We start from the raw sequence: 21,751 nt of genomic DNA on the forward strand, positions 1-21,751 counted from the left end.
TGGGAGAGGGGGAGCTCAGGACCTCTGCCTTGCAGTGGGGTGATGGAGTAGGGGCTTTTGCCCAGTGGGGGCGGGGTGTCTTGGGGCTTCAGCCCCGCGGGGTGCACCTCCTGGGCTTCAACAAGAGTGGGGCTGAAGCTCTGAGCCCCAGCAGGTGCCACCTGTAGGTCTGAAGCCCCAACCACGGCTCCCAGCAGACATACAACAATCTTTAGAAGTCCAAGAGCCAGGGTATCTGGCTTGGAGGGAAAGTAATTTTGGCCGCCCCAGACATAAGCCCTGAAACACACACACACAGAGTTTGATTACACAAGATTCAAAATTCACTTCACCAATAATATCTCCTCACGTTCAAATAAGCAAATATCAAGAAGAGCCAAAACCAAGTGCAAGTCTTCAAAGAATTTGCTTGCCTTTTGTATCCACTTAATAAAAAAAGAAATATTTGAAGATGCGATATTTCATTGAGTCCATGATGAACAAATGGCCCAGCCTAACATTGGAAAACACTAAATTTCCAGAGATGTGGTATTTCAGATTAGACATCAATTCAAGTTTACAATTACTTATATTCATTAAAAGAGTCTAAGGCATTTTTCTGATAAGTCTGATATAGTAGCCCTATACTCATAGCCCAAACCAGAATTTAAACACCAATCCTATTGCAAAAAGTGTCACAGTATCTGCTTTTCAGAGCAGATGTTTGCATTGGTTTATGCACATATACTGCACAGAGTGAGAGAGATGTGTGTATGTATGTATTATCATTATTAAAGAATGGTATTAGGGCTGCAAAGTCAAGCACTCAGAAGTTAGAAAATGCCGAAATTAAGATTGCCTGTGCAAGCTTAATTCAGTGCCCCTGTACAATTTTTAATTTCACAGACTATACTTTAAGGCCAAAAGGGACCATCATGACCATCTAGGCCAGAGAACCTCACCCTCCCATTCTTGTAATAAACCCATAACCTCTAGCTGACATAGCCACATGCCATTGTAGGCAGCCTTCTCCATAAACTCAGCTAGCTCAGTCTTGAAACCATTTCGGTTTTTTGCCCCCATTGTTCCCCCTGGAAGGCCTTTCCAGAACTTCACTTTTCTCACGGCTAGAATCCTTCATCTAATTTCAAGCCTAAACCTGTTTATGTCCAGTTTATATCCATTTATTCTTGTGACAATTGTGTCTTATCTCCCTCCCTGGTGTTTATCCCTCTGATATATTAATAGCATGCAATCATATCTCCCATCAGCCTTAGGTTCTCCTTTCCTCTGATCATCCTAGTAGCCCTTCTCTGCACCTGTTCCAGTTTAAATTAATCTTTCTTAAATATGGGAGACCAAAACTGCACACAGTATTATAGATGAAGTCCCACTAGTGCCTTGTATAATGGTAATAATACTTCCCTAGCTGTACTGGAAATAACTCTCCTGAAAGCATCCAAAGATTGCATTAGCTTTTTCCATGGCTGCAGCACATTGGCGACTCAGTCATCCTGTGATCAACCAGTATACCTAGATCGTTCTCCTCCTCTGTTGCTTCCAACTGATATGTCCCCTGCTTATAGCAAAAAAATGTGTTAGTCCCTAAGTGCATGACCACCTGCACTATTAAATTTCACTCCATTGCTATTACTCCAGTTTTCATGGTCATCCAAATATTCTTGTATGATACTCCAGTCCTCCATATTGGCAATACTGCCCAACTTTGTGCCATCCACAAATTTCCTCAGCACACTCCCACTTTTTGTGCCAAGGTTACAAATGAAAACGTTAAAGACTGATCCCTGAGGACCTCTATTAGTAATGTCTCCCCAGCCTGACAGTTCAACTTTCAGTCTGACCTGCTGTAGTCTTCCCTTTAATCAGTTCCTTATCCACCTCTCAGTTCTCATATCAATCCCCATCTTCTCCAATTTAACTAATAAATTTCCCATGTAGAATTGTATCAAATGCCTTATTGAAATCCAGGTGGATTAGATCTACTGCATTGCCTTTGAGAAGATTAATGATTTTTTAGACAAAGACAGATCATGTTTGTCCTGCACAATCTGCCTTTTGTAAAACCATGTTGTATTTTATCCCAATTACCATTTATCTCTATGTGCTGAACTACTTTCTCTTTCAAAATTTGTTTCAAGACCTTGCATACAACTGAGGTTAAACTAACGGGCCTGTGGTTTCCCAGTTCACCTTCCCCTCCCTTAAAATAGGTACTTTATTTGCAGTTTTCCAGTCATTGGACAATGCCCCCAAATTTACAAATTCATTAAAAATCCTTGTTTGCAATATCTGGGCCCACTGATTGGGTCCCATTAAGCTGTTCGAGTTAGACTTCCATCTTGGATGTGGCAATTTCTTCTTCCATATCCTCGTTTCCACTAGCATGCTGCATCTACCCCTAACTTCAACACTACCCTTATTAAAATCTAAAGTAAAGTATTTAAGTGTTGGGACATGCCTAGATTATCTTTAATTTTCACCTCATCCTCAGTACTTAATGGCCCCACTTCTTTCCTTGTTTTCTTATTATTTATACGGCTGAAGAACTTTTTATTATTAGTTTTAAATTCCTTGCAAGGTCCTACTCTGCTAGGTTTTTGATAATTCTCACTTTTTCCCTACACTTTTGATCTTCAACTTCCCTTGCTGATTGATGGATTCTTCCATTCCGTGTATGCTTTCTGCTAGGGATGTAAATACAGTTTAAAAAATTAACCATTTAAACAATTAAAAATATTTTGTTGAAACAATTCAGCGACTGGGGCCACTCCGACTGGGGCCAGCACGGGGCCACTGGGGCTAGCCATGGGGTTAACAGTTAAGGCAGGTTAACATTTTACATCCCTACTTTCTGTTCTCTCTTAATAACCTCTTTAAGATGCTTGTTTATCCAGTTCTGTCTGCAATCCTTTCTTATGAATTTTTTCCCCTTGCTTGGGATGCAGGCTTCAGATCGCTTCTGCAACATTGACTTAGTAATTCCAAGCCTCATCCATATTCAGATTTTGAGTTTTCAGTCTAGTCCACTTCTTTCCATACAGAATGGACGGTGCTCACTGAATGAACAGCTATTCAATATATTTTATCCTCATTGTTCACTGTGTGAACCAAGGTCTTATTAATTGCACTGCACACTATTCAAACCTCTCTAAAGACAGAATTAACAATTTGCTCATGGGCTTTTCTACAGTACTCTTCACCGTAGTGTCTGAGTGCTCCACAAATATTAATGAATATTGTGTTGTTGTCACACCATGGGCATAGTGGAGGTCCATTGTACCAATATCAAGTTCTTGTGAAGTCATTCCTTCCCCCCTCCAAAAAAAAGATGGGGATAAGTCACCTCTTTATTCTAGAAATCTCATAATATCTATTGGAAAAAGAAATACACATTGTACAATTGATATCCACAGCAAACCTTCAGGTTAGCAGAACAAAACAATGTGTATTTCAGGCCCTATTTCAGGCCCATATACTTTGTTCTTAATGAAGCTGTAATCCATGCCTTTTAGTTATTGAATAGGACTGTAATCCAGATCAAGATTTTTGAACCTCGAAAGTTACTCTGAGATATGTTCCACACTACTCATGTGCCATACAAAGTACTGCCTCATTAGCCTTCTCAGTGTATAGAACGTAGAATGGCCTAATTAACCTTCTCAGTGTATAGAATGTAGAGGAAGTTAAAAATTCTGTGCTTCCACAAGTGCATAATCATTGAAAAAAAATGTTTAGCTTCACCCGTCATGCTTTCAGAAGCCCTATCTAAACTTACTTCCTAGATCAATTCAATTTCTCATACAATTGCAATCAAGATTTTCATACAGAAAGCTATGCCCATCGATCATAATCGGTGTTATTAATTTGCTATTTTCTGAAATTTAGAACCAAAGGTTTCAAGTCTTATATCCATTACAAACACAGTACCCTTTGATTTTCCCTAACGTTTTGCTAATATTCACAGTGGTCTACTAAGTAAATCCAACACTGTTTGTTAAGACAAACCTGTAATTTCAGATGATCCGAAAACACAAGCTGCATTTTTGTTTCCTTGCTAGTGGAAGTTAGGAGTGAAATGTCAAATCTTAAGCGCTTCCACATTTATATTACCTTCCCAGGAACTAATACCAGTGATAAAGAAATTAGATTTCAAAAATAAAAAAGGACAACTGAAAGAAGTCTGCTATTACAGCCATTCTCCATCTTGGCCTTCACATGAGCCTGAACTCCCTACACAACCCACCCACTGAATTCTAATGTATATGGCTCATTCACCCCACACATACATAAAACACAACACCCATTTTCTAAAGCATTTTTGAAATGATTTAACAAAATAGTTCTTTGTAATACATTAATTTTGCTAAAAAAAAAAATCAAAAGGGAACAAAGTGAGCTTCTGTTGTCCCATCATATTATGCTACTAATCCTCTTTGGGTAGTAATCAAAAGACCCAAAATGCCAAGCTATCAAAATGTATTTCCAAGTATCAGAGGCCTCTGGCTCTTTGGCAAAATCTTCAGTCAGTTGTGTTGGCAGGCAAGGAGTTCTCTTGGTCTGTCATGTGGAAAGCTTTCAATACATCGGTCTTAAACTATATTTTTTCTTTATTTTATTTCTAAGGGAACTAGGTGTTTTGTTTTTAAAATCACAAATCGATTCTTCACTGGATCAGACATTTTGATCATATAAAGGAGTCTTTTCTTCAAGCAAATATAGAAAGCATACATTATTGTATTGGCATACCAATTTTAGAATTGTTCCTTGTATTGGTATATAGCCTACACTACTTACACATGAAATCTTAGTAGAGGGTTGTTCTCTGATAGAAATCTAAATGTACTTGGTTTCCAATACAGGCCTGTAACTTGTTTTACAAAAACTCTCCAAAACCAGATAAATACAAATGTTTGTCGTATTCCGCACCACCCCACACACCTCCCAAAGAAACATTTTTACAACATTTTAATTAAACAGTATCCAGTGTAATAATCTGAGAATATTACAAGCATTTTGATATTGGAATAGCTGTCATTACTCAAAATTACAATGAAGGGTCTGCAAACTTTTCATGTAACAAAGTTCCATGCCTTTTACATATTCCAACTATCACATATAGTGAAAAGAGTAAGAGAAGACAGTTCTATTCAGGGTGTGGAGTCAGTGCATTGCATGAATTACAGGCAAACCTGTTATTTGGGCAGACATTTTCCATGCAGAATGTCTACATTATTTTAACCATGTTAAAAAATAAACTCTGTTTTGTTGAGAAGTTCCAAAGCATGAAGACTCTAGATTGAGAATTTGAATTTGGCAGTTTATTTGCCCTAGTACAAGAAATTTGCCTTTTTGCCATCTTTATGAAAAGAATTTTGCAGCTAAATTATCTGAAAATTCAATCTGTAACGTGCATGCTCCAGCCCACGACTACAGGGACTGGGCAGGACTTTCTCAGCAAGTGGTCTTCCTTATTGCTAGATGCCAATGTAACACAAAGCACAAGATCTGAAAGAAGGGAGAACGTGTCTTTTGTGCTCTCGATGTTCTCCTTGCAGGCACACATGCAACATGAGGGAGGAGGAGGAAATAGCCTGAATCTATGACAGAGATGTGAAGAGGGGGTTGGATAGGGTAGGAGCCAGGATGCATCTGGGAAACAATGGGGAGTTGGGCAGGAGCAAAGCAGAAAGAGAGATCTCCTGGTTAAGGCAGGATGAGCACCCAATATGTCAATGTTGTTAGTACTTCACTTAATGCACAACTGATATGTGCTCAGATACTATAGTGATGAGCATGGTTTAAAAACCTATACAGAATAAAACGATAGAAAAAGAGGCAACCAAATGCTGCCCTGGATTCTTGCTAAGTATTCTGAAAAATCATATTGAACACCCAAAATTAGGGGACACTTGACAATTTTAGCCTTAATATCTCTGTGCCTCAGTTCCCCATCAACATGAGAACAAACACCATCTAATCTCACAGAGATGTTAAGAAGATAAATAAGACCTTCTAATCCTAAAATTCTAAAACTTGGTGCTGCACACTGAATGAGGAGGATAAGAAGCAATTTTGGATAACTATCTATACACTGAATGAGGCAGGGATCCTGTGAGAAAAATATTAGTATGAGATGTGCCAAAAGACTATTTTAATGATTATGAACAAAGCACAAGATCTGAATGAATGAAAGCTGCACAAGCAGCCTTAAACATAGCATTCTGAGTACCGAATTTTGTAATTTGGTCTACATTTAAAAGTTAGATAGACATTGCTATGTTGGTCAGGGGCACAATATATACACATATCTATTTATCTATACACATATACACCCCTTACTGACATAGTAATGCTGACGTAAAACTCAGAGTTTTGTTGATGGAAGAATGCTTTACTGATGTAGCTACTTCATTTGGTTAACCCATACCAATGGAAAAACCCTTCTGTTGGTGTAGGCTGTGTCTATACTGCAGGGTTATGCCTCAGCTATGCAGACACAGCTGTACCAGTATAGTCTCCGTAGTATAGACATACTCTTAACATTCTTTTAATTTAGTTTATTTTATATTTTTTTAAAAACCCTAAAAGTTTAATTCATTGGTGGGCACCTGAAATTCACAGATAATAAAGGGGGGTAGCCCAAGAATATGGGCTATGAACGTCATAATTCTGGTTGTGAGGATGCGAAAGCAAGTTCTTCCCCAGAAGGCCACAGAGCCTCTGTAGCTATCGCTGCATTCTCCCCTGTGGCTATTATGTCTCCTTATGCAGGATGGTCAAGCTGGAGAATGGGATGTCATGGATCTATCTTGTATCTCAGCTGGACCACTCTTCCCACAAGTGTCCGCCCATTAGGGCAGAGGCAGGCTCCATAAAGCACAGCTGTTTGGGGTTTGCAACATGCTTCCCATCTCTGGCGCATTTGAACCATACCAATTCCATTTCATGCATTCAATACCTTCCCGAGTATTTGACCACTAACATCAGTTTTAGCTACACTAAAAAAAAAAAAAAAGGTGCCATACTGTCTCCCTTCCTCTCAGTATCCTACCCCTGAATCAGAAATTCATGCAATCTCTCTTACCTGCTTTACATTTCAGGCACAGATATGGGTCTAGAAAGGACATTATCTTTACAATTCAAGTTGTGAAAAATATCTTTTCCTTCCACGGAAGCAAATACATGAGTTCCAACAAAAACCCCTATTGTTTCCTTTTCTGGCACTTAGATATTTTGCAGTTTAACTGTTATTTTAGTAATTAAAAATGAAAGCATTTTAATCACTGATCTAATAAGGCATTTTGAATGGGAGTTCTCTAAAAATACAAGATCCTTAACTACAAAATATATCTATTTCACAAAATCAGAATGAGAAAAGAAGTAAAGACTTAAGACTGGACTCCTTCTTAGGCAAAAGAGCAGGTGTATACAAGATTTAGATTTGGTGCTTAACAATTAGTGCTTAACCTTTCCAAAATAGAGTATGAGACTCACGAAGTAGAAAAATGGACAGATGCTGCTATCCCTGTTTTCATAGTCTAAGCATGAACCCAGGTCTGAATCACCATTTTCTCTCATTCTGATTAGCCTCTGCTCAGGAAGCCATCTTTTGATATTAACAGTCTTGCTAACTGATAACCCAAATGCAATCTTTTTTAGGAAAGCTGGGTGAGACAGTTGTGGTGCCACTCTGGTGGGAATTAGAATCCTCAGATTTCTTTAAACCCTGCCAATCAGGTTTCAGACTTCAGCAGGAGACAGAAATTGCATATGTGGCACTGGATTCTGACCTCCACCTAGTGATGTAGAAAGAAGAAAGTGTTCATTGCTGATTCTTTGCTATATTAAGGCTTTTCATAATATAAAGCAGGAGTCACACTTTTTCCAGTGTTAATCATATCTTAACAGAGTGTCTCATGAGTAAGGCCAGATTTTGGCACGGGTATGTTTATTAAACGTCATGGACAGGACGCAGGCAACAAACAATAAATCACAGATTTATTGAAGCCTGAGCCCCGCCGCCACGGAGCTGAATTATTGGAAATTTCAGGGAGTCATGGAGGTCTCATAAAATCACGGAATACGTGACCTTCATGGCTGACTCATAGCCTTACTCATGAACCACCTCATCCCACATTCACTAAGCTTTAACATCCCTGTGGCAACTAAGGCAACTGCAAACATGGAAAAATAATACTAAGAGTATGTATTTTTAATTTTGAAATGCAAATTAGTAAATGGAAACAAGGAGAGACAGCACCAGGTGACCAGCCATTTCTCCAGAGACAAAGTGGTTGACAAAGCACAGTTTATGAACTTAGAACTTACATCATAGACCATGTTTGAGGAGGTGTTGCTGACACATCTGCAGTCCCAATCATCGGTTCAATGGATATAAGTGAGTGGTTCTGCTACTTTAAGAGAGATCCCAAGTGGTAGTGATCTCAATAGGTAGTTTAACAAAACTACTCGTCTGCCCCTCAGGGCTCTCATGAGCATACCACAGGTTTTATTTTTTTACCCCTCCTATTCAACATGTGCTTAATATCACCGAATGGGTTAGTAGGGAAATATCGGCACGCTAAAGAAACCATAATGATCGAACAACCAACCCTATGCCCCATCTCACGTAAAATGACGACGCTGGCAGACCCAGTGTTGGAGAGTGGAGCTCAACCACCACCTAGCATGCTGAGCTTCAACCTAGACTACATGGTAGCATATTGGCAGAAGTCAACTGGAAGGACTGCCTCAGGGAGTATACCCACCATTATATTAGTTCCACAGTCTGGGTGTGCTGTAGATCTTTTGTGGCTGAGGAAGATGCGTAGCTGAGAGAGATGATAGTTTTTAGATCCATCTGCATGTGTAAGAGAAACTTATCCTGTTCTTTCAGATGAAGACCTTTATATTCCTGTCCTTGATTCTAGACTACCCTAAAGCCCTTTACACCTTAAGACCATCCAGAAACTAAAACTAATAATAAGCATTGCATAGCAAAACCAGAAAATTACACTTGTGCTCTAATCAGCTATGGTCATTTGTTACTGTACCTTAAACATCTAAGGGAAAGTATTTGTTTTAATTTATACCAACCTGCCTATACTCTCTCAATTCATTGCCACAACAGATCAATCAGCAACTCAGCAGAGGCCTCAAGCTGGCAAACTCCTAGCTAAGCGTGTTTGATATACACACTCAACAGAAGTCAAAATAAAATAAACCGGTACTGAGCTGCTGTTTCGTCTTGTTTTTTGTTTTTTTTTGGGGGGGGGTGCGGGGGGAGGCAGGGAGATGGAAAGAGTGCAGGACAGGAAGGAAAGGGCTGGTTGGGAGATTCCAGTTCCATTGTTTGATGCTCATAGTAGTCGCATCACATTAGGGCTTAAATTTTGCCAGTATATGGAATAAAAGAATGGAATTTTACTGCCAGGTAATGAAAAGCAAAACACCAAGTGTCACTGCAGTAATATATAACCATCAGAGGGAAGTATTTTATCAATTAAAATGTCCATACAATATCCTTTTAGCTATTTAACAAATAATTTTTAAAAGTAAAGTATCTGTATCTAGGAAAACATAACACAAAAGGAAGCAAAGAATCTCTGTTTTTTTGTTTTGTTGACAAATATATAACAATGAAAAATCTACAGTACTATAGGCAATGAACATTATGCTTACCATGCAATGCTATCAAGAGTTACTGTAAAAGTGGTGTAAATATTACATTTAAGAACTGGTTATATTTTGAAACTAAGCAAATACAAAATTTAACTACCATAACGATTCTGTACATGTATGCAGATGCATACCCATTTACAAAGACCATAAGCATATATTTAAGTACACCCTTTGTTATACAGTTAAGCTATGCACATAGACATCCATATGAATTTATTGTATCTGCAAGGAGAAGAAGAGAAGAATTTTACCAGGTATTGGTACACCAGATGAACTGTACTGCTTCTTAGATTTATTTTCATTTTTGTTCTTTAATCCAAGAGGTAAAGAGTGAATTTAATATCGGGTAACATTTCATAATTTTTATTATAATCCACAAAATTCCAAATCTGCTATTTCTTGCATTCTCTGAAAAAGCCGAAGTCAGCTAAATAAGAGATAATGTAACTAGGCATAACACAATAAAAGATATTACCTTTGCAATGCATTATTACTGCCAATTATAAGAATCACTTCAACTTAATTTCAAAAGCACAATCACCCTCAACTGTAACAGTCTCTTTTTTTAAATTTCAAACAGTATTACATTAAGGCAATAACTCACCTTCCAGCTATAATATCAGTCTCCCTTATTGCAAAAATACATTTCATAAATACTTCTCATCGACAAGTCAAGCTAATTCAGGTTAATTTTATTGTATTTTGGTGCTATCTCACATTTGTGTGCAATTACCTTTATCATTTTATTGCCATGCCAGAAAGTAATCAGAGCAATTATTTGAAAGAGGTGGTGTATAAACTCTAAATCACACTTGCTGGCATTTTTGATAAAATAGCAGCTTTATCTCAGAAAGTGGCGGGGACATTGGATAAATCATGCATCAGTCAAGTGTAGCTGACCCCCAAGTGCATTGCACAATATCAGAAGTGCTTCAAAAGAAACTTTCCTACATCATCCATCATTCTTCATAATACTAAAATAGCTACACCTGAAGAGTAGGAGCTGGAGAATGATAAAAAAAAAACCCAAATCCAAGCAATATGGGCAAAGCCATTAACGGTGTTCCTTTTTAAACTAAAAAGATAGTGGGGAACCTGGACTTTGCTCATAAACAAATACGACTTCATTGCAATAATCAGCTGTAAAGTGAGTAATATGAACAGTTTTAAATATAAATGAAACACCTAATGTAACTGTGCAAAAACCAACTAAAGATTACCAACACACAAAGATACAGACTCAAAATATATATGAGACAGAGCTATATGTAACAAAATAGCAGATAAATTATCTGTTATGGGAACACATTATATTCATGCCCTAACAAGAGGCAATACAGGAAGATTCACTTTAATATTGTGGTTTTGATTCTGCATTACAGGGGTATGAGTACTTTGTGTATAAATATAGAATAACTCATCATAAGTAGGACACGGAGCCAAAAGAATCCAATTAATGTTGTGATTAAAACAAGAACATCTGCATAGTTAGTGGCTACTAAGTTTCTGAATCCTAGTAGCCAGACTATGGCCACACAGGGGAAAGAATACCACCTTGTTTGCATACTGATGCTTATACTTAAACCCAAGTGTCTGCAGAAAAACTGATTCTCTGACAACTTATTTTTTAACCATACTCTCAAGAATAAAGGAGCAGGCACTCCACCTTCCTGAGAATTACTTCCTCTCAGTTCATAGGATCATGCCAGGGGCTCCACCTCATTTACACTTACACATACCCTGAGTACACACTTGCATTAGAAGTCAGCAGCCTTGTACTCCCACGATGAACACCACAAAAGGCCTTGCAGGATCAAGGCTTATATGTTAAGTTGTAATGCAAATACAATGATTTTGGAAAACACTCATCTTTATATCTGGCTTTTTTCAGAACCCATTTTCTCAGTTTCAGCAAACTAGATGCTCATGTAAAACAGTTCCATGAAACATGCACAGTCTCTCTCTCTCTCTTTTTTTTTTTTAAAAGGGTCAATTGTCACCTATTTCAGATTCATGTTTTCTGTCACTCAGATGTGGTTTAACTTGTCAGAATAATACGTTAAACCAATTATACATATTATAAATAGGCTTGGAAGAATTCAATGTTTGTTTTTTTCATAATTTTGACTGATACCAATATTTACTTTTTAAGTATTGTTTTATTTGTATCAGTTTAAATTTTCCACAGTTGCAGGAAATTATGGGGGAGGTCAGAATTATTTAAAGACAGCAGATGTTGAGATTCAAAAAGTTAAAGCTTTACACCCATTAAAACACTAATTGTCAACATCACATCAAAATATGCAAATAAAATATCCTTAAATCAAACTCTAACAAGTTTCCAAGCAGCATTTTTCTGACTTTGTCTGTCTGTAAATTTCTATCATCATCTATGGAAATACTTTTTGGTCAATGTGTGAATGGTGAAATCATTGTTTGCCGACATTTAATCAGTAAAAAACTAATCCTTTCAAGCCTAATTATAAATATCTCTAATTCTAAATAATGAAACAGAATGTGTTACAATGTACAATTTTACTGTACGCAGAACAAAAGAAAGGAGTCAACATTATACTACTATTTGCTATTGTACCTTCACACAGTACGAGTCAAAATCCTTCTCCCTATATTATACCAAATCAGGAGAGTCTGAATTTATTTTAGTTTTAGCATTCTGCCTCCTCAGATATCAAGAGGAACCCCATATAACAACTAATGAACGTAAGTGGGGAAATGAAAAGGTTAAATAGACCATAAATTATTATTAGTTTAATTTAGTTTGCCAGCTATATCATGTCTAGCTGTGAATGAGATTGAACTAGTGATTCTTTTAAAAAATCCCCCAGTTGTTTGAAAATGAATAATATTTCTCTGCAATTAACCCCAAAATACCTACTACAGGATGTGTTTTCAGGAAGCAAGTGTACACACACACAAATATGTTGCAGAAATACATTAAAAACACAAAGATGGTTTAGAAAGAGAAATCAAAACACGAAACACAACAAATCACATTTCTTCATTTTTCCATATATCAAACTATTCCACTTTTTAAAAATTAAAAATACTAAGTCATTGAAAAGGGTCTAGAAAGACAGACACTGATTTTACAGGAAGAAAAAATGGTATTTCCACTGCAGGGTACAAAAGATAGAAACACACAAAGATACTATTCCAAATACATTACATCATGTAAAACAGATTGAAGCTATGGGATATCTGCCACTATTTTATTTAGACATTTTTATATGGTGTTAGAGGCTGGCAACAGTACCAGGATTACCTGTACAAGTTTGATTTTACTAAATGTTACATCCCATGAGGCATGATATTAATCTTGCCACAAAAGTAATGAGTATAGTGCAAAAATAGTAATTATTACTTGTGGTCATTCATTACTGATAGTCTTCTTGGTGATTTTAAAAACAAAGCCATTAGTAACACTAGCACTGGCTACAAAGGGAAAGAAAGACTTTCCATGAATTAAATAGATGTTCACCAACTAATCTTCAGAAGGTAAAATTTTCACATAAAAAGGTCCTGAGTTTTCTGCTATATGATCATGTTTTCTTATGTTTCCACATAAACACAACTGTCTTCCTAAACATCTGAGCCTATCCCAACTCATAAGCATAAAACATCCAAAAAGTCACAAAATGATTCTGTAATAAAGGCTATACTAATTATGAAGGGGCAGAAAACAGCTAACTTTACACTAAAAATACAGCACTGTCCTATTAGTTTATGGTCTGTGGAAGATAGATATGTGATGGGGAAAGGTCCACTGATGCCTTTTACCAACCATGACAGAGCTACAGAGATTTACAATGTAGCATCAATCTTGTCAACTGAATTCTTAACACTGACTGCTGGACACTAGGGAAAACACACAAACTATGTTATGTGAACTCTTTTGTAATGCTGTTACTTTTTATGTGTACTTAAATGCAAGGATATTTTCACAGGAACTTACTTTTTGATGAAGTCTTGATGCCATGTTAAGTACATGAAGGAGTTTTGCCTATAAGAAAGGAAAAGGAAATCCTGTTAGAAAAAGATAAGGCTACTACAACCCAAATTTCATAAACCGTTGACAAGAAAAGCACGTCAATGTTATTATTTCTCCTCTTATTACACAACATACTGTTAGGCTTATGATTATAAAAAGTGGGCTCTGAATTTCAGGGCTTGCAGTATTAAAAGGGGGATGGACTGGTTTTTTTTTTTTTTTTTGCAAGCAAACAGGAATTTTAAAGTTCACTAGGTCATCTATCATCTGTAATGAGCGATAATCAACAGATGACATGTGGAGGACTTCTCTCATCACAAGTCCTATAAAACTTTGATCCACAGGATAAGAATGCACTTTAAGAAGTGCCCCATGCCTGTAAAAAATATTACTTAAAATAATACACTGTGCTTGTGCGTTATTAAATAATAACTACCTTTTTTGTTTTAGGAAATATATACGTATATTTTAAAGAAGGAAAATAAGGGACCTATGTGAAGGGTAGTCTGGATCGAAGAGCAAAAGGAAGGCAGATTCCAAAATAAAGTACGTATTTTACAGTCATAATACTCAAGCAAAGGAGATTCATCGTCACTGCTGTCATCCTAGATCAGCTGATCTGAATATCTGAATGTAAATGTCACCTACAAGGATGGGGGAAAATAGGTGCTATTCGGATACAAAAAAGGCCTCAAAGTTCTTTCACACATTTTTGTTTTGTACTTTAAACCTTACCTATGATATGTAGTTACACTGATGTCACTGCACATGTGCAAGCCCCTAGTGTAGCCATGCTGCAATAAGTCTACACCAGAGACTCAGAATGCACAGAAGACCTGCACTGATGTAATAAGTCTACACCAGAGGCCTGATCCAAAGTTCTACAGACATCAGAGGAAAGACTCCATAGTGACTTCAACTGGGCTTTGAACCAGGGTCTAAGGGTATAGTTTTGGTATAGTTTTGTCTGTGTTTCTACACCTGTGCAAAAAGCCCAAAACAAAACAAAATCAATTTAGACATGACCTTGGAAGTATTAGAAATGTTAAGTCTTATTTTTCCTTTGTTTGCTGGAGGTCTTTCTTATAAACTAATGTGTGTGTGCATCAGGAGCATTCTGAGCCTTTAATTAAATGGGTGGAGGTGTTGAATCCTTAACAAGGCGATCACTCCTCCCAAGTGTTTCAGTTCGATGTGTGTCAAAATAAAGAGCTTTATATAGCCTGAATAAAAATCACATCCTCTCTTAATCAGGCTAATCTTACATGTGACACCACAGCTACCACAGTTGTCCATAGAGTTTCAGACCTAAAGTTCTAAGGTTAAAAAAGAGAGAGAGAGAGAGAGAGAGAGAGAGAGAGAAATATTTTAAATAGTGACTGATTTTGGACGCCTCAATTTTTGATTGCTCAGCTTGCAACACTTCAGTTGGCACTAATTTTGTAAGTATTTTCTGAAAATCAGGGCCCTTAAAAGTTATTTTGAACTTGCATAACCAAAAATGAAGACACTTGAATTCACTTGGCACTTTTGAAAATCTTGGCCTTAAGTCTTAAAGCCCCCATACTTCTGACAGGTCATTTTAATATAGCATAAAATGAGAAAAAAATGGAAGCACATTAAGTTTTTTCTTTAGCAGATAGTTTTTGAAGGTTACCAACTTTTACTTTCAGTAAATATGTAAACTTTTATTGTTGATCTCAATCCAGGCACTCAAGTCAAATAAAAGAAACATGAATTTGTGGAGGTTTTTTACTATTATTATTATTATTATTATTTAGAGGCTTTGCTATGGCACTGATCAAAATATAATCTTTAAACAGATAATAAATTTAGACTTTCAATACATGTGATTTGATCATCATCATCTCCATCTGACAGATCAAGAAAGAGAGATCAGACAGGTTGAGTGATTTGCTTAAGGCAGCTAGAAGGTCTCGGATGGAGCTAGGAACAGACCAGAACTTTTGATTCCCAATCCGGTGCCTCAATCAGAAGACCATGCATTCTCTACTAAAACAGGCCCCAATCCTGGGAAGAGTCATCTGAACAAATGAGGCTCCATGTTATCATGCAGATTGCTTTGGAAGATCAGAATCACAGTATTAATTGAAACAAAACAGAGCTAGAGCGAACACAGAGGCATAGATCAAGTAAATTAAGCCATCTACCGAGACTACCATATAGCCAATTGCAAAAACAAACCAAACTAACAAAAAACAGTTCTACAACTAGTATAGTATGTTGGAAAAAGTTAGCCATATTAGGCGGCTTTATTCTATTAACTTTTTTTTTTTTTTTGGAGTAACTGACAAAATTGCCAAGTGGTTAAGAATTCAGCAAATGTCTCTTTTGGCATTCGCTACCTCCTCCACAACAAGAGCCACCCATCTGTCTGAAGGGGGTGAAACACAACTTTAATTTTAATTTGAAAACCTGAACTGAAATGTTCATGACTTCTTAAAAATTGCAAACACATTTGCAAACAGAACTCCAAAGTTCTACAACTTGTGTACATGTCAATTTCCTTTACATTACAAATATTGGTTTAATTCATTTCAGCCCAAAATCCCCTCCTTTGCATTCAAAAACCTAGAGAACTCTGCATCTCTCAGAAATCTCTCTATGCCACCAGAAATTGAGCTCTTGAGGAGCACAGTTTCATAAAGGTAGCACTGGTGAACTCATCTACATTGCTAAGACCCATGCAGTGGAATTACTCCTACTTCACATCCTTTGGGGAAATACACAGCAGGAGCTCTGAGATGTTGTACTCAGTGTTTGTCCCGCTGTAGATGCACATGCACCTCACAAAAATCAAGGTCCCACCCCCCCATTAACAGCATGCCCCAACTGACACATCTGGCTCCCATGTGAGGGCATAAAGGGCAAAGCAGACGCAACCTTCCCTCAGTCCCCTGACAATTCAAAGTTTTTGGTAGCTGAAGACTACAAAAAGTGGGACTGGATTTGTCTTGTGAGATGCACACTAACTATAACACCTCACAGAATCACAGTTACCGTAGGGTAAGTAACCATTCTTTCTTCTTCAAGCATGTGTCAGTGTGGAATCCATTCTAGGTAACCGGAAAGCAGTATCCCCTCAAGACAATGGGAGGAGGCATTTCAACGGCATCAGCTGAAGAATGTTGTTCTCTGGAACTTGACATTTAAGACATAGTGTTTGACAAAGGTCACTGGGTTATGTCACGCCACCACCTTACAGATTTCTGATACTGAAACATTCCTGACGTAGGCGGAGTATGTTGTTTGTGCTCTGGTGGAATGAGCCTTTATGTTCAGTGGAAAAGGTAGACCAGCCAGCTGGCAATACCGCAAGACACATTGTGTAATCTATTTCTATGTCCCTTTTGATGAGATTGCTTGCTCTTTAGAATGCCCAGCTATGGCTAAAAGTAGACATGCCAACAGTCTGAATGATTGTTTTATTACCTTGAAAAGACTAAAGAAGTCTTAGATATACCTTGAGTGTTTAATTACTTTTCTCCCAGTGCCAAATGCGGTTTCAGGAAGGAGACAAGCAGTATTGCTCATTGGTTTCTGAAATCGCCTTAGGAATGAACTTTAGGTGAGGCCTCAGCACCACCTTGTCCATATGGAAAGCCTCACAAGAGGTTCGGCCACAAGTGCTGAAGTGACAGCCACTAGGAAAAACAAACAGTCTTCAAGGTGACGTGATTCAGGAAGCATTCTGAGAAAGGGTCAAATGGAGGCGTCATGAGCCTCAGGAGGACTATACTGGAGATCCCAAGCTGTACATTCTTTTACCAGTGGGTAAGTGTACAACAGCCCTGTGAGAAACTTTGATGCTGTAGGGCAAGAAAAGACAGAGCATGAGAATACAGGTAGATTGCAAGCTGAGATTGCTCCAAGGTGGATGTTAAATGTGCTAAATGAAAGGCTGGCCTGTTTTAAATGCAATAAAGTAGTCCAAGATCTTTGGTATCGAGGCCTGGATCAGGCCCAGACAATGTAGGGTTGTCCATACTGAGATAGGGGTATTTTCCCACTCTGTATCAGTGTTTTGTGGGCCACCAGTGAACAGCCTTTGTCCACAGTATTCAGCCAACCAAGAGCCATGCCATGAGGTGGAATGACTGTCTGGATGAATCATCAGGCTATGATGCAATGAGATCAGGTCCAGGCAATCCAGTAGCTGGATCAGAGGCTGGTTGGACATCTGTAACAGATCTGTCAGTCAAGACAGCATCAGCCAGTATAAGAATGGTGGTGGCTTGTCTCTCCTGACACTGGAAATTACACTAGGATTTGGTAAAAAGGTGTAAAACAGGACTCTGCTCCATGAAGGAGGAAGGCATCAAGCAATGATCTTGGACTCAGACCTCCTCTGGAGCAAGTGTTCTAACACTTGGCATTGTTTGCCACCAAAGACTCAGAATTGGATGGCCTTCAGGCAAAGAGGCAAAAAGTGAGTGCCCCTTTTGTAGTATAATGCGTTGTCTGTGAAGAACTGCACTTCAGGTAGGAACACCATACAGGCCAATCTGATAACTAAGCTCTAGGACACTCATGTGCAGCCTTGTCATCATCTGGGGACCAGATTCTCTTAATCTCTAGATTGGCCAAATGAGCTCCCCAACCTGTCCCTGACGCCCCTGTGCTGAGAGTCTTTCTTGGGGAGGAAACTGAAAAGGATGTCCTTTTATGCGTGTTTGTGGATACCAGCAACCAAGGGAGATCTGCAATGACATATTGTGGGACTGAAACTTTCCTATCCAATGTCTCGCCAGAGAATAGACAGACCTGAGCCAGAGCTGAAGGGGCCACAAATGATATCTGGCAAGCAGCATCACTTATGAACATGCCAACATGTGGTCTAACACTGCAAGGCATGTCTGTACTGCTGTAGTTGGTTCTGATATTAACTGAGGTATGAATGCTTGGAATGACTGGAACCTGTCCTCCGGGAAGAACTTTTTTTTTTTTTCTGATCTGGAATGGAGCAGGGCTCTTATGAGCTCTATTGTCTGCAATGGGTGAAAAAGGTTCACAGTTCACGAGGTGGCCAAGCCAGGTGAAGAGAAGCAGAGCATATTCCAAGCTCGCTGCTGTCCTTCACTGCAACCTGCCTCTGATCAGCCAGTCATCCAAGTAAGAGTAGATGTGAACGTCTTGTATTCTCAAGTGGGCCACTACCACCACAAGGCGTTTTGTGAAGACCTTTGGTGTTGTGCAGTTTCTGAATGGCTGTACCTTATATTAGTATTGACCTGACTGTGAATCTCAAATGCTTCCAGTGGGACAGGTGGAAGGCTATAGGGAAGCACATCTTGCAAGCTAAGAGCCACAAACCAGTCTTTAGCCAGAAGAGAGAGAAAGATGGAGGCTAGCTTTACCATCCAGAACCTGAAGCAGCATATATATTTGTTCAGTCTACTCAGGTGTAGGAGAAGATGAAGAGCTCTTTCTTCTCCGGGGGGGGGGGTGTGTAAGAGGAGTACCAGGAGTAGAAGCCTCTTTCCTCGAACTACCATGGAACGGCTTCTAGACAGAGTGAGGCCATTACTTTGTAATTGGCTCTCATGAGACATAAATGAATGGAATAGCCATGGGCAACCATGTCTAATAATAACCATGTCTAATTTGTCCAAGGCTGCTCCCAAAATTAGCTCCAGATCTGTTTTGAAGTGGCTCCCAATACCCCCATTAAATCAAGTGTCCGGATGACTTGTTGAGGTGAGTGACAGACAAGGTGGATGATGGGCATCTCCTTGAGTACTGCAATTATTTCTGCAACGTGTACGCTAGCTGTTTGCCTGGACAGTACAGGTGAACTCACTGTTTCTGTAGGGTCTCCCCATGTCTGAGGGGACACTCACTGATTGCTCAAGTAAGTGTAGTTTCAATTGCGTCCCCCTCAACTTGTACTCAACAAGAAGGATTTACACATGGAACATTGGGCGATGTGGCTCAGACAGAAAAGCATTGTCTATACCCACTGACTAAGGGAGCAAGTTCATTGTGTGTTGGACAGCTTTTAAATCCTGAAGGTTTAAAGTCTGACATCGCAGTTGGCTTGAGGTGCCTCACCATACAGTAGAGGAGAGTGTACCTGAGTCTCAATTTTTTCGCCCAGGAACATACAAAATAAAGGAGGGTGAAGGATTTTCCTTCATGAAAATACTCTAGAAGATGAGTTTGAAGCTTGGAGAACAAATAGTGGGATGGGCACTCACCACGTTCCATCTGATTACCACGGGTGGTAAGACAGAACTCGAGGGAGGGTGACAGCCTAATATGGGAGCACAAGGTGGTCCGGGCACGTGTTGCCCCAAATGACACTGCTATTCAAATTAAATCAAAACGTCAGGCATATGTGTACCAATCCTAGGATTCACACTGACACATAACCGAAGAACTTCTGTTGCCAAGTTCATCTACATTAACCCTTACTATATCACTACTTGACTTACCCATTGAGTTACTGTCAATATGACAACTTATCCTTCCCTTTATGACTGAAGTTACAACGCTTATTCATCTATAAAGTGATTGCAGGATTGGTCCCTACATTACAAATCATAGCAAGAAATGACAGAGGGAAGAGAATATGGGAAGGACGAGGGTTACAACAGTAAAAGGTTAAAGACCTTCTTTATTACATGTTCCCCCATTTGAACCCCAGGCATTAAATATTTATCTTTCTAGCAATATATATTGTTAAATTCACCATAAGGTGAATTTATGAAGTGATTCTAATCAAGGTATATTTCAATAAGTATGGGACAGAAGAGCACAGGAGCACAAATTCACTAGTACTAGTGACAATGTTGAGACCTCATTATACAGAACTGATAATTATTGTTAAAAAGCATAAGCCTTCGCGAGCTACAGCTCACTTCATCGGATGCATTCAGATGAAGTGAGATGTAGGTCACGAAAGCTTATGCTCAAATAAATTTGTTAGTCTCTAAGGTGCCACAAGTACTCCTTTTCTTTCTGCGAATACAGACTAACATGGCTGCTACTCTGAAACCTGTCATATTATAAAAAAGTTATTTATCATTTGGCGAGATAAACTATTTGAAGGACTTTTTTGTGTATTGTAGAACTCTTAGTATATTGGCAGTTCTAAACAGATACTTAACCAAAATAATGTGAATCAAAAAGAACTGCAAGGTGACCTAACATAACCTAGTTGGAAGAGAAAAAAACAACAATCAGAATTTGAAAGAATGAGAATCAATTTGAAGAAAATTTACAAGTAACAAATGGCAGAAATACAAGATTAACATGCTCTTAGTTAACTATACCTCACTCTGCAAGATGACAAACAGAACTGTTTGTTTCCACAGTGCTTGAGCTAAACGTCGTCATTTAAATTAACTCCTGAATTAAGTTTTGATTTATACTTACAATAAGCGTTAAAAAACATTGTCACTTCACTTACATTAGTGTGGAACAACTAAACTAGAGCTTGCCTATTCTTGCTCAGAACCTCTCCTTACAAGATACTCTTTCAGTCCACAGAAATGTGTACATCTTAGCAGGGGAAAAAAATTTCACACTCTCCCTTCCCTGCACTCAAATGCAGGACTTGATGCTGGGTTACTATAAAGTGGAAACTTCACAGAGGTCAAGTGTTGGATCTCAAATGATAAGAAAGGGTGTTCTTTCTTTCAGCTCTCCTGCTGACTAATCCAGAGGAAAGCATTGTTTTGCATTCTAGTACGATCCACTTGCTTCCCTATCTTCCTATTGGGAAATAAAATGTTGCAGAGACAGCAACTGCTCATGGCTGAATGAAGGGCTCTTTTAGTATGTCAGGTAAGCTAGACGACAAGCATTCATTCTGGCTGAAGAAGCTTAGAGCTGAACAGACAGCTCACAAACAGAAGTCTATGGGACAAATCTATTCACGAAACAGTTAAAATCCTTCTAATAGAAAACTTTATGCATATTTATTAAAATTTGAATTACAGCATGTTCACTTATATTCATTAAATTTACCTGCTTCTCTCTCAGCAAGTCAGAAACCTACATCAAAATAAGATTAGCAAGAAACAGCTCAAGTAGCAT

At 38.4% G+C, this 21,751-nt stretch overlaps 1 protein-coding gene across 12 annotated transcripts in view; it reads right to left on the reverse strand.

Moving 5' to 3' along the window:
- The window catches only part of MGMT (O-6-methylguanine-DNA methyltransferase), a 369,933-nt gene that overhangs the window by 330,778 nt on the left and 17,404 nt on the right, over positions 1 to 21,751 (reverse strand). For all 12 annotated transcript variants that reach the window (XR_013636087.1, XR_013636086.1, XR_013636085.1 and 9 more), the window contains exon 2: positions 13,655 to 13,702. Coding sequence is in view for 4 of the 12 variants with exons in the window: in XM_073354046.2 (XP_073210147.1) it covers positions 13,655 to 13,702 (48 nt within the window). In the remaining 8 variants the exon portion in view is untranslated. The remainder of the gene's footprint in view (positions 1 to 13,654; positions 13,703 to 21,751) is intronic.

The sequence above is a fragment of the Lepidochelys kempii genome, chromosome 7, assembly GCF_965140285.1.
Source record: "Lepidochelys kempii isolate rLepKem1 chromosome 7, rLepKem1.hap1, whole genome shotgun sequence".
Taxonomy (NCBI): Eukaryota; Metazoa; Chordata; order Testudines; family Cheloniidae; genus Lepidochelys; species Lepidochelys kempii.